The 22,443-nt window shown below is 38.2% G+C and overlaps 1 protein-coding gene across 5 annotated transcripts in view; it reads left to right on the top strand.

Annotated features, from left to right (window-relative positions):
• The window catches only part of LOC103478802 (glutamate receptor, ionotropic, kainate 2), a 549,772-nt gene extending 531,404 nt beyond the window's left edge, over window positions 1-18,368 (top strand). For all 5 annotated transcript variants that reach the window (XM_017309432.2, XM_081616747.1, XM_008432853.3 and 2 more), the window contains one exon: window positions 16,216-18,368. In XM_017309432.2, coding sequence (XP_017164921.1) covers window positions 16,216-16,469 — 254 coding nt within the window. In that variant the 3' untranslated portion in view covers window positions 16,470-18,368. The remainder of the gene's footprint in view (window positions 1-16,215) is intronic.
• The last annotated feature ends 4,075 nt before the right edge of the window (window positions 18,369-22,443 follow it).

Genomic DNA, 22,443 nt, shown 5'->3' with positions numbered 1-22,443 from the left:
GCGCACATTACACGAGTTGTCGGCCGATTTTCAAAACCTGAGAGGCACCTTAGCCAACAGAAATCCCAGGTATAACGGTTCGATCGGGTTCGTCATGCCGTGTGGTGTCCAGTCACATGGGCACAAAATAATGGCTACAAGTCCAGTTAACTAATTTTAATATCAGGGATTAATCAATGCTTTACTAGAATCTACATACATATGGCTAAAGTCAGCGTAAAGTCCTGACTGAATGAAAATCATTATAACCTATTTATGTCACGTTAACAAAGAACAGCTGAAAACCTACCGGGTTTATCAACTGCGGTAGCAATTTGGCTCCAACTCCTCTCCTTGTCATTTCTATATTACTTGCACAAAATGTTGAATAAATATTAATGTTGTTTCTACTTATCTCTAATGCCCGTTGGATTTCGGGTTGCACCGTGTCAGCTGTTTGGGATTCCCCTCCGTATTTCCCACTTAGAAAGCATGGAGGAGAATCCGCACTTTCTGATTGGCTACCTGTCACATTCAGCGTTAAGCTCCCAGTCGGGGAAAACCCCTGATTTAGATCGGAGCGGCCACGACGATCCACCGTAACACACTACAGGATGATCGGTTACGAAATCACCAATCTTAGATCGGCCAACGATCTAAGATTGTCGTAAGGGGAAAATAGGGGCAAAAAATCATGTAGTATGAACTACTGCATTAGGTAGTGGGATGTGCCCATCTTCTCTATTTAAATCTAGTGATTACTGAAGGACAATATAATATACAGACTTCATAATCTGCACTCTTTTGGTTGAATGCTGTATTTATTTCCACTTTGGCTTTATGTTGTTTAGTTTTTATTCAAGTAAGTGTTTTGTTAATGGAGACTGAGAATCCTTTTTGTTTTTGATTGTTTTATTTATTTTGTTTATGAGTTCCAGTGTTATGTGTTCTTTTGAAAATAAAGTATCCATCTATGGCAGGAAATCACATGCATTATTAGTCATTTTCATTAAATCAGTGTCAAAAGGTCTTGAAACAATATTATCGTTTATCGCAATAATTTTTTAGACAATTAATCGTGCAGCAAAATTTGTTATCGTGACAGGCCTATCTCCAAAGGAATGTTCTGCTTGAAAATATCTTATCTCTTTCCAGTAATCTTTTATAATTGGACAGTCCCAGAAGGTATGATAATGGTTTGCGTTTTGATTTTTACATTTCCTCTAACATGCAGGAGGATTTCCATCATAGTGGCATTTCTGAGCAGGTGTGATAAAGAATCTTACCAGATTTTTCCATCCAAATTCTTGCCATTGTAAAGATTTATTATATGTCCATTGGTATCTCCACATTATTGCCCATTCCTCTTCTGTAATTGTTAAATTGCCCTCTCTTTCCCATCTTGCTTTGATATGTAGGGTTGAATTGTTTTTGAGATCCATTAAGTTTTTATAAATAAGAGAAATCATTTCCCCTTTAATTTTTGGTTTATAGGCATTAATACAAATTTCCAAAAGGTTTATATTCTTGTCAGTAATTGACTTAATGTTTAAGTTAACAAAATTTCTTATTTGTAAACATTGATGAAAGTCCTGTTTGGCCAGAGAATATTTTCTCTTGAGTGTTTGAAATCACCTAAGACATTGTTGTTCATTATTGTGCACAGAGCAGTGATTCCTTTGGATGTCCAGTCTTTAAACCTGGCGTCCAGTTTGTTTGGTGTGAAGTCTGAGTCATATGCAATCCATTTTATGACTGCCAGGTCGTTCTCTAGTGCATTTTTTTTACAATGGCTTTCCACACTCTAAGGCAGTGGTTCTTAACCTGGGTTCGATCAAACCCCAGGGGTTCAATGAGTCGGTCTCAGGGGTTCGACAGAGCCTCTGCCGCGGAGGTAAAGACACACTTGTGTAAAGTCGTGATGACGCCCCGCTTTGTCATCACTCGCTGCAGAAGATCACGTTACATTGCTTAGCCAATCAGAGGATCACGTTACATTGCTTAGCCAATCAGAGGATCACGTTACATTGCTTAGCCAATAAGTGCTGTGGAGCAGCACTGATTGAAGGAGCTCCACTCTCGGCATGGATTTGAAGTTATGTCTTTATTTACTTCAGCAAAGCTCACTGTTTTTACCAAATTCTATAATCTAAATCTGCTCCTTAGTCACATCTTTTTGTGGTTGCTACTGCCTCTAGTGGCGTGGGGGTGGTAACACAACTAATATAATTACATTACTAAATCAGAATACCGCAAAGTATTTTGTGTGTCAGGGGTGGGGGGGAATGAGAAGGGTTCGGTGAATGCGCATATGAAACTGGGGGTTGCCTGTACAGGAATGGGTGTCGCCTTTGTTTCAATAGTTTTCCATTGAGCATTATATTTTGGGTCGCACCAGTATATCAGTGTTCTTGCTTGTGCTGTTAAATAATGATCTCTAAGGGAAGGCAACCCCCAACCTCCCATTTTCTTATCCAGCTTTAAGATCTTATATCCAATTCTAAGTCTTTTACCCTGCCAAATATATCTTGATAATAGTTTGGGCCATTCATTAAAAACATTTTGATCTATTTCAATTGGTGACGTTTGGAATAAATATAGCAGTCTGAGCAGTATGTTCATCTTGATCGAGTCAATTCTTGAGCTAAAACTTAGAGAAGGAGTGAGATTCCATCGTGTGATATCCTCTTTAATTCTTTTTAGCATGGGAACATAATTATATTCGAATAGTTTTTTGAGGTCCTTTTGTATAGTCATGCCGAGATATTTAAAATGGTTAGTGTGCCAAGCTAAGCTGTTTTGAATTTCCTGCGGTGGAGTATAATTATAAGACAGCAACTGAGTTTTGTTAATAATTTTGTACAGTGATAATTTACCAAATTGTTTGAATAATTGCATCAAAACTGGAAGAGAGTAGGTTGGTTGTTCTACATAAATTAATATATCGACTGCATAACAAGCCAATTTATGTTCTATCCCTTTAATAATTATTCATTTAATATCCTTATTTTGTCTTATCGATGGGCTAGTGGTACTAAATATAATGCAAAAAGTAACGGTGACCACGCACACCCTTGTCTTGACCCTCTTTCTAAAGTAATTCTGTCTGATAAATGTCCATTAACTTTAATTCTTGCTGTGGGATTATTATGTAATGCCTGTATTGTTTTTATTATTGTATTATGTAGTCCAAATTTATGTAAAACCCTGACGAGAAAATTCCAGTCAACTGAATTGAATGCTTTTTCTGCATCTATACTGATAACAATGGCTTTCAGTTTACTCTTTTGTATGTGATCTATAACATGTAGTGTGCTTATATTATCCTGTGTTTGACGTCGTATGAAACCAGTTTGATCGTTATATTAGGGAAGGGAGAAATTCTTTCAATCGTCTGGCTATTATGGAAGTAAAAAGTCGATAATCAATATTTAAGACAGATATCAGTCGGTATGATCCGTAATCCAGTTTATCTTTGCCTTCTTTATGTATTACTGAGATTATTGACTCCTTCTAGCTCGGTGGTGTTTGAGCTTTTTTCAGAATCCAATTTAGTGAAGGGAGGAGGACTGGAATCAACTCTTTCTGAAATTCCTTAAAAAATGTCTGCTGTGTAACCATCTGACCCAGGCAATATACATGGTTTTAATCTACTTACTGTGTTTTTTAGTTCTTTTTCTGTAATGTCTGGTGTCATTTTTCTTTTTTGTTCTTCGTTCATACAAGGTAGTTCTAGTGAGTTCAAATATTCATCAATTTGTTCAATAGTTCCTCCAGAGATTTTTGAGTATAGAGTTTTGTAAAATATTTCAAATGCTTCCTGGATGTCATTCAATTTGTTCTGTAACAATTTTGATTTGGGGTATCTGATTCTATGGCTTGTATTTTCTGCTGTTTTTTAGTTTCCATGCTAGTACCTTCGTAGATTTTGATCCGCCTTCATAGTGTCTCTGCTTAAGAAACATGAGGTTTTTCATAGTTTCCTGAGTTGTCATATTATTTCATTTCTAATTCTTTAATTTTTTTAAGTGTGATGACATTGCTATAATTGTTCCCCTTAGAACCGCTTTAAGAGTGTCCCTTAATATCGAAGGAGATACTTCTCCATTGTCATTGAGATCTAGAAAAAAAGCTAATTTCCTTCCGTATTTCCTGTTTGAACCACTGGTTATTAAGCAAACATGAATTTAGTTTCCATGTATACAAGGTCCACTGTTAAATATACAGGTGAGTGGTCACTCATCTATTGTTCCGATCTCACATCTTTCCATCTTATCTCTGTCTTTTGTAAATGTAAAAAATAATCAATTCTTGTGTATACTGAATGAGTGGCTGAATAATCTGTATAGTCCTTTTTACTAAGGTAAAATTCTCCATATGTCTATCAGACCAACTTCCTTAAAAAGTATATTTATTTTTTTGTATTGTTCTTTCTGGTAAGTTTTCTCCCTGGAAGAATCCATCTTTGGTTGCAAACGAATATTTAAGTCCCCCCCACAAATCAGAACACTCTGCGTTTCTTTTGCCAATATCACTCCCCGGAGGAGCATATGTTAAATAATGTAACAGTTTTTCCCCCTACATTACCTCTCACAAGCACAAACCTGCCTTCATTGTCCGCCAGTTTGTATAATTTTTCAAAATGTATCTTGTTTGAGATAAGAGTAGCTACTCCCTTTCTATGTCCTGATTTGTATGACAATAAGAACAATTGGTTGAAACCCATTCTTAGTTTTTCATGTTCACTTTTGTTTAGGTGGGTTTCTTGTAAGTACACTAGGTGAGCATGTTCCTTCTTCATTTTTGATAATATTTTACTTCATTTAATTGGGTTGAGTTAATGTTCAAAGTAATTATATATATATCTTATTGTGAGCATGTCTGATAGTCTTTTGATTATTTCTAGATGTTTGATAGCAAATCTTAACAAATCCACTCTCCAAGCAAATGTAAACAGTAACTTAACGATAAAGAACAGAAAATAAACTTGAGATTCCAAGGTTAGGGTCCTGAACAAAAGACCCCAAACCTGGCTAGGAAAACCATCTAGCCCTGGGGGAAGTCCTCCCTTTGAACAGAACGGAGGGCCCCCAAGTATGCTTAAGCTGTTTTTGTCCATTTTGTGTGCATTCTTCCTTAGTACATATTTTTTCTGTCTAGGTTGGGGCTAGGTAATATATCCAATATCACAACAATAATGTCCATAATACAGAGCAATTGAACTCACTGAGATACATTGTCCTTTTAGTTTATTTCCTATTATATCCTAAATATATCCTATATATCCTACTCAATGATTATTTAGCTTACCAGTCATTATTGTATCTATTCAGAGCTCCTCTTGAGGATAACTGGTTTCTCTTCTGAACTCACAAAGTCTGTCTCTGATGTTCAGCTCTTGCTCCTCTCCTGGCATTTGTTGTTTTGAGACAATCTTCCAAGAGGTGCGGGAGAGTTGCTCAGCTAGGCTCTCCTTTGGCCTGATTAGAGGGACAGGCAAACAACCACGACAATCATGTCCTTTGTCGCCTCTGCGGCCGTCTGGTAAAGCCGTGTTTCCCTCTCATAAAACACTCGTAGTTTAGCGTTTAGACTGGAAGCGAATCTTTCTCTACTTCAGGATCCGTTTAGCTTCCGAGTATTCTTTGTGCTTCTGCAGCACTGTTGGGGGATAATCATGATCAAAATATATCAGTTTGCCGTGTAGGCGCATGCATTTTGTTATCTGTGTGGATGAGGGTATACTTTTTTGACCATTCATGTCCCCACAGGATTGCTGCGATTACTATGGGGTAAAGTTCATATAGAGCAGATGAGGGTGTAGTCGATTCGTTCTGGAGAAGCAAGAGTTCTTTGGGCCATCTTGAGGCAAATCACTTGCCTCCATAATAGCCACCAAAACCAATAGAGCAAGCTGCATCTGTATAAAGCTGAATATTGTCAGGATGAGTAAGAAAATTGTTGTAAAAGAAAGATATGCCATTCCAGGAAGAAAGAAAATGATGCCAAAGACGCATTTCCATCTTACAGGGCTGATCGAGAAAGAGAGAACTGTGAAGGGAAGTGACACTGACTGCTTTTGTCAAGAGGTTAGATATAAACGATTTGCCCTGAGGAATGATTCAGATGGCATAGTTGAGATGTCCGAGAAGAGTGAGCAACTGTTGCTTAGAGCATCTGTTGATCAGCAGAAAGTTTGACAAGAGTATAGTGATGCGATTGATTTTTACGAGCGGTAAAGATGCTTGGAAGGATGAGGAGTTAAGAGTGATGCCCAGGAACTCTAAAGAAGTGGATGGGCCAATCGTTTTCTCTTCGGAAAGAGGAACACTGAGCTCTGAGAAGGCTTTAATCAGAACGCTTAGCCCGTAGCGCGGAGGGGAAGATGGAGGACTAATGATCAGGAAGTCATCAAGAAGGTGAGTACGGTAAGGGAGTTTGCAATTGTTGATAAGAATCCAACATGGAGCTTCAGATAGAGAGTCGAATATCTTGGGACTACTACGACAGCCGAAAGTGAGGGGGATTACAAAGTAAAAGGCCCCTTTACAAAACACACCAAAGAAATGCCAGAAATCTGAGTGAATGGGAAGAACTTTAAACACGCTGGTGATGTCTGCTTTGGAAAGCCAAGCCCCTTGCTTTGCCAAATGGATGAGTTTTAAAGCGAGGATTAGATATTGCATAGAAATGTCGGGAAAAGGAATAACGCTATTAATCAGTGGTGGGAAGAAACGAAGTACTTCGTTACTGTACTTCAATAAATTTTTTGTGTATCTGTACTTAAGTATATTTAATAATGGAAACTTTCTACTTTTACGCCACTACATTTTACAGTAAGTATCTGTACTTTCTATTTCACTACATTTCTACAAAACTGTCGCGTTACTTGTTACATCCAAGTCGCATTGCGCTTTTTTTCCGTTAAAATGTGAAGTTCAGGGACTGAAGGTGGCACCGTAAAATCCAAGCAATAACGTTACTTACATGTCTGTTGTCACCCATCGTCTCCCCATTTACTCGCACGTGGCATTCCAAGACATGCGCAGTGGTTTCCATTGAGCGGGAGAAGATGTCTGTCTAATCGTCAGTAATATAATAGCGTTGCATAAATCACAAGATATGGCGACATGAATCAGCAGCTCTTCGCTTTCACAGACGGTGGGGACTTCGTCCAACTTTTAGCGGCACTTGGAAGGAAAGCTTAAAAAAAGGTAAGCTCCGTGGACTTGATGCTAGTAAAGCTAGCTGTACAGAGACACATGTTGCATCTGCGATGAAAAAAAGTTGTCACTCATGTGTTGAATTATTGTGTGGAGGTGTTGACAGAGGTGTCGCATATATGGGACAAAGCTGTGACCAAAGTGCAATATAGTGATATGATATTCAGGGACGATCCGATCCTTCTGGATGGATCTTTACTAAATCCTATAGGACTGAATGAAGCCTCACTGAGAGCCATTCTTTTCATTCTTGTAATGCTCTGCGTACACTGCAGTAGCTAATATTTCATTAAAAAAAAAATATATATATATATATATATTTAATTGGCGAATAAATAAAACAACAACGTAAGAACACAGAGCATGCTCATTGCTCTTTGTTTTCGTCACCTGTCATGGTGGCAGACGTTGCAGCAGGACGGAGGATGAAAACAGACACGTGCTCCTTCTGCTTGGTTATTTCTTGCTTATTGCGCCTTGGACAGTGTTCATAGTTGAGCGTTGCTTACTGTTAATTGCTGTTTAATGGTGCAGTTTAATGGTGCAGACAGTTGTGGTTTCTTACATTGGCAATATGGGCAACCGCCCAGGGCATTATTTTTTTTAGGGATGGAAGGAAACCTCTGCGAATTGTGGCACAGAGATGAAAGCAAAACAAAATGAAGAAGAGTTTGAACTGATACTGGTTAAATTTATTTCAGCTCTAAGTATTTAATATCTAGGTGTTTTTATGGTAATGTGGATCTTTCAGATCAATTTGACAAGCAATTTTGATAGGTACACTTAATTTTATTGTGTCATGTAGCACGTGGTGCTGGTCTTGGTCTTGATTTGGTCTCGGGTTCGGTGGTCTAGACTAGTGTTTTTCAACTACTGTTCCACGGCACACTAGTGTGCTGTTGAGTGATCGTCAGGTGTGCCGTTGAAATTATTCAATTTCACCTACGGTACCGTATTTTCCGAACTATAAGCTGCTACTTTTTTGCTAAGCTTTGAACCGTGCGGATTGTAGTCCAGTTCGGCTTTTCTGTGGATTTTTCTTCAACCACCAGGGAGCTCTCTAGCAGGAAGTGAATCATTAGAAGTTAAAATTGTAAATCAAAGAAGAACGTGCTAATTTTCATTTAGAACAACCACATGCTAGCATCAGGCACGGCGGAGAAATGTTTTCAAACTCATATCATGCAGCTTTTAAGTTGAGGGCTGTCAATCTGGCACTATAGGAGGAAAATAGAGCCGCTGCACTTAAGCTCGGTGTGAACGAAACCATGGTTCGGCTTTGGAGACGGAGTGCTGCGTCCAGCAGATTTATTAGGACGCAGCACTCTGCTGGGTCTAATGGAAAACCGACAGCAGCTTCCAGTTTTTTTTATTTTTTTTTTTTTATTGAAGGTGCTAGTATGGTGCGCTCTATAGTCCGAAAAAAACGATAATTGGTTTTAAAAGATTTTTTGAAAATAAATTATCTGCAAATAATGCCATCTTTGAGTGTCTGCTGTAGTAGTAGCGGCGTAATCATGTAATTTTCTTACCACTAGATGGCAGTAGGTCCAGAGCATTTTACATTAAAATGAGAATTAGTGATGCATGAATGTTACAGGTAGCGGTGAGAGCACTGAATCTAGCAATACTGTGAAAACAGTGACGGAAAAGACAGTGAAGTTCAGCAGTATTTGGAAAGAACATGGGTACATTTATCACAACATATCTGTGTGAAGTGAGCTTCTGAAGCCTGGCTACTATAAAAACTAAAAACAGAGAGACTGAGAGCTGTTGAGGAAGAGCTTTGTCTTCAATTTCTGCCAGGAAATCAGCTGTTTTCATCCAAACATGCACAGGTTTCACACTAGGTGGGTAAAATATACAGATATTGACATTTTGTACATGCAACTCTTCATATTGTAACAGTGAATATGAAGTGAAATGTTTCCCAAATATTATTGCTTCTTTCAGAATAAGAATTATTTTCTGTATTCCGGCTATAAGAATGCTTGTGGATTAGTTTGTAAAACACTTTGAAGTTTTCTACAACTTCTTTAAATTTAACACCACAGTGTTGTGGCTGTTCAGGTGTATTTTTGAAGTGGACATGTTAAGTGCAATTTGAAATAAGAAATGTAAAATGTGATAAAAATACATTTTGTGTTTATTTGAGTCCTATTCAAGAGACTTTGATAAGAATGACTCTATATGTAATATAGGCGGCTACAGAGTATCTTTGTTTCCATTTTTGGTTGGTGGTGTGACTCGTGATTTTTTCCAATTAAAACAATGTACCTTGGCTCAAAAAAGGTTGAAAAACACTGTTCTAGACTACAACTCTGCTACATGTCTCCTTGGTTGCATGTCCTCCCCCACCGTTCAGTTGGATTTCTTTCAAAATAAATGCCACTAGTGGCAAAAAAAGTGACGTTCATGCTATGTTAGGACAGGAGACAAGATGTTTCCATCCCTGGAATTATGATGCATAGAATCACATATCTAAGTCTAAACTATGTTACAGAAAGTAAACATAATAAAAACATGCTTTATCAGTGGCATTGCTCATTAAAATGGCACATTTCTGATGTATTAAAATTAAATACAATTGGTACACTGAATGATATTAGTGATTAGATAATGCATTCAGCAAGTACTTTTACTTTTAATACATAAGTATTTTTAAAAGCCAGTACTTTTTTACTTTTAAGTAAAATGTTAATGTGGTACTTTTACTTTTACTTGAGTACATTTTTGTCTGTGTATTCGCACCTTTACTGAAGTAAATTTTTTGAGTACTTTCTCCACCACCGCTATAAATACTTTGAACGACTGAACCGAGAGGGGCTGAGAGATCTATAATTAGTCTTTTCTTACCAGAGTACTTCCGTGTAGCAATACAGATGGGTAGATGGAGAGGGGTGGTTTAGCAAATGGTCCTATCATGAACCCTTCTTTAACTATTTTAGCTAGAAGAAGATCAACTATGTTGGAATCTGAATGAGCGGACTTAAGATTGTGACAGTGGTAGGTGAAATTTGGAATGATATTGTTAAGGAAGAATTTTTATATTACTGGTAAATTTAGCAAAAACTCTGGCTCTGATTCTTCCTTTTGATCCCGGGTTTTCTCGCGTGGCCACGTGTGGGGACAAAAACACAACAATGCGTGTTGACGTCACAGAATTACAGGATTTAATCCAATCAGAAGAAAATATAAGATAGTACAGGAAACTAAAGAAAGACAGATACAAACATTGTTACCTGAGACAAGAAGACAAAGAAATATCAAGGACATCCTTGGAGAAAGAGCTGGTGCAGAAGTAAAATAAATCAGCTTTTTTCTGAATTGTTTCCCTTGTGCACAAACTTTTATACCTGTAGGCGTGTTTTCCTCTTTAATGTATTCAAATAAGGCGTATCTCTACTTGACCAATTGGAAGGCATCTCTGGCCCTTTTAAATTTAGAAAAAGTCCCGCAGTTTGTTCGCAAGATCAAACACCTTTTGTTAAATAAGGTGGAAGCAGACTCTCTGAATTCATGGTGGTTTATGGCTTTCACAAATCAGTGTGAAAAGCTAGAACTTCCTACTGATTGTTTCCCAACAGACAAAGAGCAGATCGGAGATCTTGACAAACCATCTGCTTTAACTACAGTAAAATATATCAATAGGTCAGAATATGTTATACATTTTAAAACTATAATTATGGTATTTCAATCAAGTCATGATAAATTCTAAAACTAACTTATTTTAAATTTATTTTCTTAACACTATCCGGCCTCCTGCGGCTCTACAGCCATCTGGGCCAACAGAAACAGATGAATGAACCTCACAGGTAGCTGTGAAATTCTGGTTTCTCTTCTGCTCTGCCAGTAACAAACCTTTAATACTGTATTTTAATTCAATGAAAAGTTCTCCAAAAACCCAATTTGTTCTTCTGCACTCAGCATCTCCAAAGTTTAGTCCTGATATCAAACCAAAAGCAGTAGATAATATCAGAAAATAATGAAGTACAATTCCTGTTTCTAATTAGGAATTAGAAACAAATAAGAATTAAGACATTAATTCACCATAAACCTAAGTATTTTCTAATACTAAACAAAACATTTTCATGTGATTCTAATATAGTCAGAAATAATACAATTTCAAATACATTCATCATTAACTAAATTAATTCTAAAACAAGATAATAGAATTTTTAGTCAAAACATGTTATTAATAACTAAGAAAAATGTCTTACAAATTAAATGTTAGTGATTTAAAACATTTTATGTTATATTCAGTTTTTTGCACCATGTCAGATGTTAGTTTTGAAGACTTCTCATCCTGATTACGTGAACCGACCAAAGTTCCCTTTCTCAGAGTAATTCAAGTGATACTGTCCTCCACCTTCCTGCATATGTTAATTTATGACCTCCTGTCTTTAATGATAAGACCCCAGAGGTCTGAGCTGAAGCTCTCCTGCAGATCCTATAGTTCTTCGGGTTTTAAATCACTAACACAAACCTGTTCAAACTTAAGAAATTCGTTCTAAAAGGTTTAAACTGTGTTAAACACTCAAAATAATAATTTTTCTCAACAATATCTATGCCCGGGTGGAAACCGTTAGAAAAACCATTAACGAGGAAGTTAAATTCTTTGTCTGGATAATTTTTTAGGGCAGAAATGAGTGCATTCACCTTGATAGGAGTAGAAAGATGACATCCTAGTCAGTCTGCTGCGGGGGCAGGATTGTGAGGACAGGAGTTTATAGCGTGAGCACAGCCACAGAAGGAACAGGCGTGGAGTATTCTGCAGTTGGACATGGAGCAGCCGAGATTGTTAGTTATTACAAATCATCCTGCCTCCTTGATACGAAACAAGACTGCCTCGTTTGTCTACACCTTTGAGGGTCGGGATATTAACTGATGCTCAGATATCTCTGGATCTAGGTATGATGGGGGTTGGGGGGCGGCAGTGGACAACCGGTCAGAATCTGAAGGAATGTGAGCTGATTGACGAGTACTGTATGTAGACCGATTACTGATGTACAAGCGGTAGCTGGATGGGATGGCGCGCCGCAGAGATTACAGGACAGGGAAGCGCGGGTGGCAAAAACTCGACAGTATAATTTGGAGTCGAGGAGACCCCAGTACGTGCCCTGATTGAATTGATGTAAATGGGCTGCTACTTGATTAGCAAAACGAACATGATACTGATAGAAGTCTGTGCCCCCGAAACGGAGAGCCATGTCTAGAATGATGGAGAGATAGTCATCTAATTCAGACCTGCAATCTGGAAAAACTGAGAAAATTATATCCCTGAATAATGAAAATGCTAAGGGAAATTCGGTGGGTGTGAGCTCTTTAGAGCGAGAACTTAAAGAATGGCTTAATTGCATTAATCCCTGATTAATGGATTAATTAATGCTGATTAATGCAATTAATCTAGGTTGACTAAAACTGCATAGAGATGGCTGGAGAAGAAGAGCTAGATCTACGTAGTTACCGTTTAAAATTTGCTGGCGCAGAGACGGAGAAACGGGAGATGGACGTAGAATTGAGGAGGAAGACTGAGCAGGAGGAATTGCGGTGGCAAGATTGTAAGGATTGTTAACATGATGAAAGGTGTTCGGGAAAGGTGGAGGGAAAAAGACGGGGTTTGGGAGAGAGAGGGTGCAGATAAGATAGAAGAAACAGATGTCTGAACTGGGTCCGTGAGCAGTTGAAAAGAAACTGAAGCCAAATTGGAGTGAATGGAAGAAGGGAGAGTAGATGAAGGGATGGGTGGTAGGGAGGACGTATGTGCACAGGGATTTTGTGAAGCCTGCGAAGGCTGGGACTGAATGACTTTGGATAAGAGCTGGGAAAGTTCTGATAAAGAGGGTGAAGGTACGGGCGGTAATGTAACCTGGCTCCCACCAGGGGGAGCTGCCAACGTGACAGGAGGTCCTGCAGTCGACGACGGAATGACGTCACAGGAGATGTTGGAGGAGGAGGCGGAAGCTGGAACAAAAGCCAGAGGCGCGGGTTGTTCAGATGACGGTGAAGTTGATGTTTGTTGAGGTATGGAGGAGGAAAGCAGTTGAAAGAGTCTTAATTTGTTGTCTGAACGGCTGAATGGGATTCCTTTTTCTCTTGGGGAGCATTGAAGGCGGGCAACGGTCCATGACTTGAGAAGTTGGCATGTTGGAATGACGCTGGAAGAGTAACACTGAGAAGCAGGCGTGCTGTGATTCAGCTGAGAGGCACAGGAATGATGCTGAGATCCAGGGGAACGAGCTTGTTGACTGACACCTCGAACTGTTTGTCGACCACGAGAATGGGAAATAGATGGAGGTGACAGATGGACTTCAGATGAGCAAAGAACCAGAGACGAAGTAGTTTGGGACTGGGTTTGGAAAGTGAATATCACAGAGCGGAGCCGTTTGGAGCCTGAAGCTTGTCTGGTAACGGAAGGAGGGGAATTTTTGACGGCGGATGGAATGTTGAAGAGATCCTCCAAATCAGAGGGGTTGAGTTCGATTGTCAAGGCATCTTCCATGGTGAGTAGGGTAGATGAATAATTTTTAGAAGTTGTAACAGCGTAGAAGTCCTAACAGTTTGACAAAAACATAACAAACTGAGATGAATAGGTGAGCGAGTTATAAGTAGGTTGTATAGAATAATTGGAGGCGTGGTTTGGTTCACATATTAACTTCATTTCTGTCCCCAGCAGGTGGCAGAGCTAGCGCTCGGTGTACCCTCTCAATGTCCAATTGCATATTTGGTTTGATCTCCAGGGTGTCTTTAAGTAATTTATCCACAAAATCTCTCATCGATGATCCTTCCGTTCCCTCTGGCAAGTATATCCGGATGTTTTCTCTTCGTGAGCTCCCCTCCTGATTAAGCAGTTTTCCTTGTTGTTGGCTTATCAGTTCGGCCATCTTGCTCAATATCTGCTCTATGTTCTGTGCCCGCTCCTCCACTGCATCAACTCGGTCCTCCGCCTCTTTAATTTTTTGGTGTACTTTGATGAGTTCTGACTTAATATCATCCAGGAATTCTTCGTTCGTGGTTTTCTTATTCCCCTCACTTTTCCCCATTCTAGACCCCCTTAGATACTCCATTTTACTCATTTTTCATTATATTTGGTAAGTAATGGGGGACAAATTAGGATTTACCGGAGGAGCAGTCAGCTCGAGCAGCCATCTCGGAAGGTGACGTCACCGACGTCACCGGAATCCCCTTAAATTACATGTTCAAATGTTCATTATGAAATTGAATCAATAGATGGTCACTTCACACATGGAATTACAAACTGGAAACTGTACACTGATTTTGTGGTGACACTGTGCAAAACCCAGCTCAGACTGCTTGGACTGTATCACCCCGTCTGCTTTATGCGCCAAGCTTATTTCAGCCTCACCTGGGCTTAGGCTGCGCCTGTTAGCATCAACACTGTCATTCTTGGCAACTAGTTTTGTTGAAGCATGTGATATTGAAAGGTGCTTTGTGAGAATGTAGTTGCTTATAACTGATATTGAGAACAACATTGCAAACATTTCACATAATAGATTCATACCTTTTATCTCTGACTAAAAAATGACATCTGTACTTTCCATTAAAAACTCTACCTTAAATTATCTAAACTCTCTGCCTGATTCCGTGGGCCATGGGTGTGGGTACTTATTGCTGTCCATGGACAGATTCACTGTTTGAATCCAACATGAATCCAACTCTCCCTCTAACCTCTTCTTCAGCCAATCAGCAGCACATATGTGATTCTTTTTTGCCCCTTTTGGATCTTGGTCAGATGAAGACTGCATCAACTTTCTGTTTGCTGAATTATATTAGTGTCAGTAACCAGCATAGTAACAATGAAAATAGTAATTTATTAGATTACTCAATAGTGAAAAAAAGTCTGTCACTGGTTATAATGTTCAAACTATTTGGTATTTTTATATGTGGTTTGTCATAACCAATAAATTGGAATGTGTGTTATGTCGAATCTTGTTGGTCAGATTGAAGGTACCTTTTGAAAGTAACAGATTTAAGCAGGAGTTAAATATACATTCACTTCTCTCTATTGGACAGAATTAGAGGAATGAAAGTTGTAAAATTATCACATCTACTGAATTAATCTATCTGATTCATAAACACAAATAGCAATGTGTTTATGAAACATACACATGCACACACGCGCACACACAATATCTTGAATTGGAATTCAGTTAAGATACTGAATTCGAATTCAGTAATTCTAATTCACTGGATATGAGAATATATAGCATTCTATTTTGCAAAAGATGTCTGACATCAAACTATGATAATGTGAAATGCTAAGCTGAACAATGCCTTTATGCACTAGGGTGCTCTGATTTATCTGTGCCTACTTCCTTAATTTTGGGAGATCAGTGATCGGCCAATACTTACATGTAAAGCTGATCTGTCTACTGATCTTATTGACCTCAGCAAAGGTCTAAAAGTCAAACACTGTCCTCTGAAGCTCTGCTGTGAGAGAGGTTTCACTGAAAAACTGGCCCACCGGGTCATGTCTGCACGTTTGTAGTTAACAGTAGTCACCCCACTGTTGCCTACTCAGTGACTTTTTGCTATATTTACATTTCAGACAAGACTATTGGTATTGATCAAAATCAGAATCAACAAGTTAAGCTTTTTAAAGATCAGTAATCAGCGATCAGCCAGAAAACTGCAATTGGTGCACCACTAATGCTTCCTAATAATCAGTCTCATTTTCCTCCATCCTCCTTCTGCCTTTGACTGTGGGAAGAAAAACTGCCTGACAACCAGAAGGTTGTGGGTTTGATTCCAATTCTATCTAGCTACAGGAATTAAACTGCATATGATGCAATGCAATGATAAAGTGATTTGAGTGGTCAATATGACCATAAAAGATGACTGTATGTTAAGCCATACTTCATGATTATTTTCCTGCTCTACAATGAGATGGTGAAACTAAGGCATTTTGCTGGCTGATTTCTAGACCATAATATGTCTACTAGGGAAGTGGTCTGAAATAGATTTTGTTCTCTTTTTGGTCTTTCCAATGCAGAGGTCATTCTGCAGTGCCATGGTGGACGAACTGCGGGTTTCCCTCAAGTGCCAGCAGCGGCTCAAACACAAGCCCCAGCCGCCTATCATGGTGAAAACAGAGGAGGTCATCAACATGCACACCTTCAACGACAGAAGACTGCCAGGGAAAGAGACCATGGCCTAAAGCACGAATCTCTGTCATTTGCTCAGCCAGTCTCATGTACTGAGTTGGTGCATGAAGACACTTGGGAAAAGGGTATGGGTAAATGGTAGAGGGGAACAATAAGTTGGCATGGTTGAAAGTTCTGTTTATAAATGTAATTATTCTGTCTTTCTAATTAGCTACAGTTAAGATATTCAATATTTCCTGTGGAAATAACTTAAATCCGGGTGAAATTTCAGCAAGATACCTCATTACAACACTGGCAACCAATGAGAAGTGTCAGGATTTAAAAAAAAAAGTTGAAAAATAAAACAAGTGGAATCACACGTTGGATTTCGTTCCTCAGTCACTACAGAGACTGAAAGTGCACCTCAGATATTGTGATTAAATGGGAGTAAAAGTATACATTTTTTCAGTATGGCTAAATTTGATCTCACTCTAAATGCAATGATGAGCAGTACGCTCAAAATGTATAAAGGAGCACTGTTGGGTCACATACAATATTGACTGACATCCAAAATGGACATAATGCAAAACATCATCAGGCAATAATTGAGTTCATGTGTTTGTCTTTCAGAATACTAACACTTTTAGGATTAGGTAAAAAAAAGAAAAGAAAAAAACTAAGATGAATTAAAATCAGAGAATGCAAATCTATGGGCAATATGTAGTGAATTGTTGATGTACATGTATCAGCTAGTAGTCACAGGTATAAAGATTATTCAGAGGTTCACACAACTTTGACAGTGAATGGCTGCCATTATGGTTGGCTGTTATATAAGAATTCTCAGTTTTGGATCCTGTATTAAGCACCAGATGGCTCGGATTCTGCTAGTTTGTGAACCACATGCTGCTGCTCACAGCTGTCTGCACAGTAAAACCTCATCATAGAAAGCATCCTGGAAAGGTACAATATGATGGGAATGCCATTTGTTTTCATTGTAAAACAATTAGGTCCAAGATATAAAGCTGCATAATCAGTCATTGGAGATGCAAATTAAGAAGCGAGTAGCTATGGTATCCCTTAATGTTTTCAGTCACTAAAATACCTGTGGTTGGCATAGTTACACAGAAACTAGTGCACAGCAGAATCATTAGCGCAGCAGCGGCCATGTTTCCATTGAAAACCATGAAGGGATCCTCTGTCTGAAGACACGTTCGTCAAGTAAATCCTGCAGCATCTCAGAAAGGCTCACAAAGTCAGAATTTACAGCAATCACACAACACAGAGACTATTATTCAGTATTTATACTTTTATTTATTGGACCTTTATTTATATGTATGAAATGGATTCTCACTACAACTTTGTCACAGCCTCTGTATTAACCCTTTGCAGTGTCGAGGCTCCATTTTAATTTTGTACTCGTGTGGCTTATTATTTCTTCAGCTACAATGCTCCACATTTACTTGTGCAAATGTGTTTTCTATATAAAGTGATTTTGTACAAGGTGAATCAGAATTTTATAATACTTTTTATCAACATAAAACACAACATAAAGAGCATCATCCGGTGTAAGGAGTCACTGTTGCAGCCATGTGACTCAGGAGGCCTTCTTGTAAGTCCACAGAGCCGTCTCACAAGCACTCTAACATACTCACACACAGGAACCTGAACACAGTCCAAACTTACAACATAAACAATATTCTGGTATAGCATTAGTCACTCAACATTTTGAAGATAAGGGGGAAATACACTATTTTTTATGATATAAAGGAATCATATTTAAATAAAGATATTTTTACTTCACAAGAAATCAAAACATCAGTTCTGGTTATAGTGAATATATAATACACAGCATGGATTTTGATGCTGGGCCTTTGACTTCTTATAGACTGCTAAATCCAGTGCTGTTCAATGATTTCTAATGGTTTTATCAAAGGAGGTCTATTAGAAAACAAAGAGTGTCTAATAAATTTTGACTTTGTCGTGAAAAACAAAATGCAGTGCACACAGTTTACCCTTTGAAGTAAATGCACAACTTTAAAGAAAATAAAAAAGTTCTTCTCAACTTTTCTTGACTTTTTCTTTTTACTGATAAACAAAACATTTAATGGGAGTGAAATATGGCGTCACTATCAAACCAAATGTCGAGAGGGTAAATGTGACTCTGTGTGTAGGGAATTGAGACAGCATGAGGATATCCACAAGTGGATTGGAGATGCGCAAGAGCACAAAAGGAGATTCAAACGTGACCTCTTTGCTCACATGAGAACTTAATGTTTTTGGCAGTTGGTGGGCAGATTCAGCCAGGCTTCTACACATGATTGGCTACATTCCCTGTCCTCTGTGATTGATCATCTAAATTCCAGCTTTTCAGCAAAGGCAGTGAGTTTTCCCAATAAAAGTCTTCCTCAGAATTGTTATAATTGGCAGAACTGTTCAGATAATTCAAGTACTAATTATACACTATGAAATCAAAAAAGTACATATTTTAATGTACTACCTTCATTTAATTAATTTAATTAAAGCACATTTATTTAAAAAATTTTACATAGAATCTACCACTGAAAAAATCTGATGTATAATAGGCAACCAGGAAAATACAATGTGATGTGAATAAAAGATTTTGCTGAAATAGAGGACTTCAGATAGCCTCATTAAGAATCCACAAGAAAGTGAAGGTAAATTCAGTAAGTGGTTGCTGGTAGCAGCGGTCCCTGGAATTCTGCAAAAGTAATTGTCATTCTATGAAAACATTAAAGCTCTTTATCTAACCCCTAGGCCACAAACAGAACTGAAGGAATGAAACACTTTATTTGCATATATTTATCCTAATGGTTTTTCCATTAACTTGAAACACTCATCAGCATAATAAAACTGCTCTTGCGGGAGAGAAAATCAGTCGCATCTGAAGATGGTGGCAGAGTGCCCTGAACAAGATGTCCAGGATTACTCAGACCTGCCTATTATGTCCAGGCAGGAGTAAGATTTTGATTTAACGCCCAGAGAGTTTTTGTAATCGAAGTATCAATTCTAGATTATTAAGTAGGATAAATAGCCATTTTTAGTCTTTATTTTTATCTCTATATTCAAAACACCCATACAATGCAATAGTGAGTTTAAAGTAGTGGTTCTCAAACCATTCAGCTTCTCGCTCAAAAATTAATAGGTTCATGATCCTCATTATTGGTTTTCCATCCAAATAAATCTACCGAGCAATTAGACAGGGGTGTACTGACAACATAAACAGCATCAATGCACAATTTTTTTTCTATATTTGTACAGTACTATTTATTCTTTTTTCAGTTTAGTTTTTTAGTCTAACCTCTGAAGAAGATGTTAAGACCACACACTGTTTGATTCTCAAATCAAAGTCAAGTCCTGGCCTCAACTTTTGGAAACAACTGCTTTAATGTTTATTATTGCTGCAGGGAAACAAAAGAATCCCGGCTAGGATTTGATCCCAGGAGCTTCTTGCTGGAACGTGCTACAGTGGAATCAGTAAAGTGTTTTGAATTGAAACAATGATGTGTAAGGGGCTCATAATAAATAACCACAATGTTTCCATTGTTATGATAGTACAAACAGAACTCAATGCAGGCTCAAAACAACTTGTTGTTTCCTACACTCATTGAAGTAGAATATAGTGCCTGGTCTGTTAACAAACTGCTGAATATATCTTACAATGACCACCCACGTTCTGCCAGATTTATTTGTATTTTGCAGTAAAATCTAAACTCTGATCTCTTAATTTGTTTGAAACCTGATCCTACTTTCTCTGTTCTGGATTTTATAATAAAATTGAAAAAAAAATAGGTTTGGGGAAAGTTTAGTTAACAATATTTCATTATTCATCGGTGCTGTCTATTTAGCTGATAGGGATTTTTTGGTATTATCATTTTGTTGTTACTTTAGTTCATATTCAGTCTAATGTTAGTCAGTTTAAAATGTTCTCTTCTTTAGTGTGTATTAACTGACCTGGGGGTCACAGCTGCCTGTTCATCTTCAGGTGAAACAGTTTGACCGAGATTTGAACCGGGCTCAGGCCGTAAATCAGATATCACATCTGGAACTGGGTTGCTAGTTGTTTAGGTAAATTGTTTTACGACCTTTGCTTTGTTTAGGTAAAATCTTTTACAACCTTTGCTGTCTTTCCTCTGCTGTCTATCTTGCCTATCCTCCCTCTTTGAAGTCTGAAAATAAAAGACAAGCTCTACCCAAAGATTTTCAGAACGCTCTGTGAACGGCTCAGAGGAGCAGTTGATAGAGTCTTCTCCTTTGCAAAGCTTTGTCATGAAATTCATATACGTTGTCTGTGGTTCTTTTATGTAGGTTCTAGGAAAATACCTATCATTAGCTTTAAGAGAATAGTAATGCGAAGAATTAAATGAAGCTCCTGAAAATGCTTAACTCCATTTTAAAACATTGGCTGAATGTACTCCATTCTCTCTATGTGGCAGTCATTTCTATATAAAAATAAAGAAAACATACAGCTGAGCAAGTATCGCATGACAAAGGTGCTGGGATTTTACCATATTTGTTTTCAGTAGCTATAAATGCTCCATTATCAGAGATTTATCTGAATGCTTAGACCAACTGTTTATGTTGCTGTACTAATTGGATCATAAGCTAGTGGAAAATGTAGGTTACTGCAGAACATGTCAGAGATGTTTCCCTTTTTCCTGTGAGGCAAAATGAGTTTTCATTACATCAATCAGCCCAGTAAATTAATTGTTGTTGCCTAAAAACATTAATTCATAATTCAGTACCGCCTCAGAAATCAGTGACAAAAATTAACAGCTCTCAAACATCAGAATCATTTAAATGTGGTGGTAACTGTAAAATCCCCCCAAAAAATCATTTCACAGTATGTAGTGGTGTTAAATGAATCGAAGAATATTTGCTAATTTACTTAACATTATTGAGAAAGTAAAGAGCAGTACTTACACATGATTTCCATAATGTTGCTTTGTTTTTGTTTTTTTTGTATTTGTTATTTTTCTGTGTGATTTTTGCAAAATCATGTACAGTGGAATGGACCAACTCTAAATTCAATAGTTGATAGTGAATGAACACCCATCATCAACCATGATAATTAAACAGTCATGCTCTGTCTCCTAGATGCTGGTGACTTAGGGTTCACCAGCCCGGTTTAGCCTGCTTTAATCAAACTCTACTAAGTAGTTAAATATGTAATGGAGAACATGAATCAAACCTGATAGTTGGAACAAAAAGATCCAGTGGATTTCATTCAACCCAGTGCAGGAATTAGAACAACCTTAGAATCCAGAGTCACATCTAGAGAAAGTACCGTATTTTCCGCACTATAAGGCGCACCGGATTATAAGGAGCATAGAATAGACGCTACAGTAGAGGCTGGAGTTGCATTATGCATCCACTAGATGGTGCTGCACTAAAGGAAATGTCAACAAAACAGTCCGACTCCGGTCGGCGAGGAGAGCCTTCCGCGACTGGGCCGGGGCGTGACCGGACGATGGACACCCTTCTCCGTTCGCGCACAGCATGTTCGTAGAGAACGTGGTGCTAAATGACCTGCAGACGACCCAATTCTAGATGGTCGGTAGGTAGATAGGTCAGTCAAACTTTATTAATAGATTACAAACGCGTTTCTTCTTCTATGGGCGAAAATGAAGTCGGCGGCTGCTTACCGTAGTTGCTAGACCTGTTGTGGCTCAATATTGGTCCATAAGGCGCACTGTCGGCTTTTGAGGAAATTGAAGGTTTTTAGGTGCGCCTTATAGTGCGGAAAATATGGTACTCATTATCTTAGGTCAACATTTAGAAACATAGAATCAAGTATGGTGTACCAACAGATTTAATAAGATCGTGAATCCAAAGATACCCCTACTAATTTATAAATTCTTAGTCTAACTAAACATGGGGAACCAATATGTAGTTCTACACTTTAACCTTTTTGTAAACTTTTTTATACTTTTATTTTTCTCTTGCTTTTCTTTTATTTTGTTTGTATTACTTCTAACTCACGTAAACCTTGTCTGGAAGTTGGAGTAGATGATTTTGACTGCCACATAAATAAACACACCCACAATATTCAGACCAACCACAGAATAACCTAAGAATCTGAAGCTAGCAGTGTGCTGCTGATGTGTTAATGGCGGAGA

Source organism: Poecilia reticulata, chromosome 16, assembly GCF_904066995.2.
Source record: "Poecilia reticulata chromosome 16, P_reticulata-male-v2, whole genome shotgun sequence".
NCBI lineage: Eukaryota > Metazoa > Chordata > Actinopteri > Cyprinodontiformes > Poeciliidae > Poecilia > Poecilia reticulata.
The sequence above is the reverse complement of the archived record's forward strand: the minus strand, read 5'-3'. Positions and strand labels throughout refer to the sequence as shown.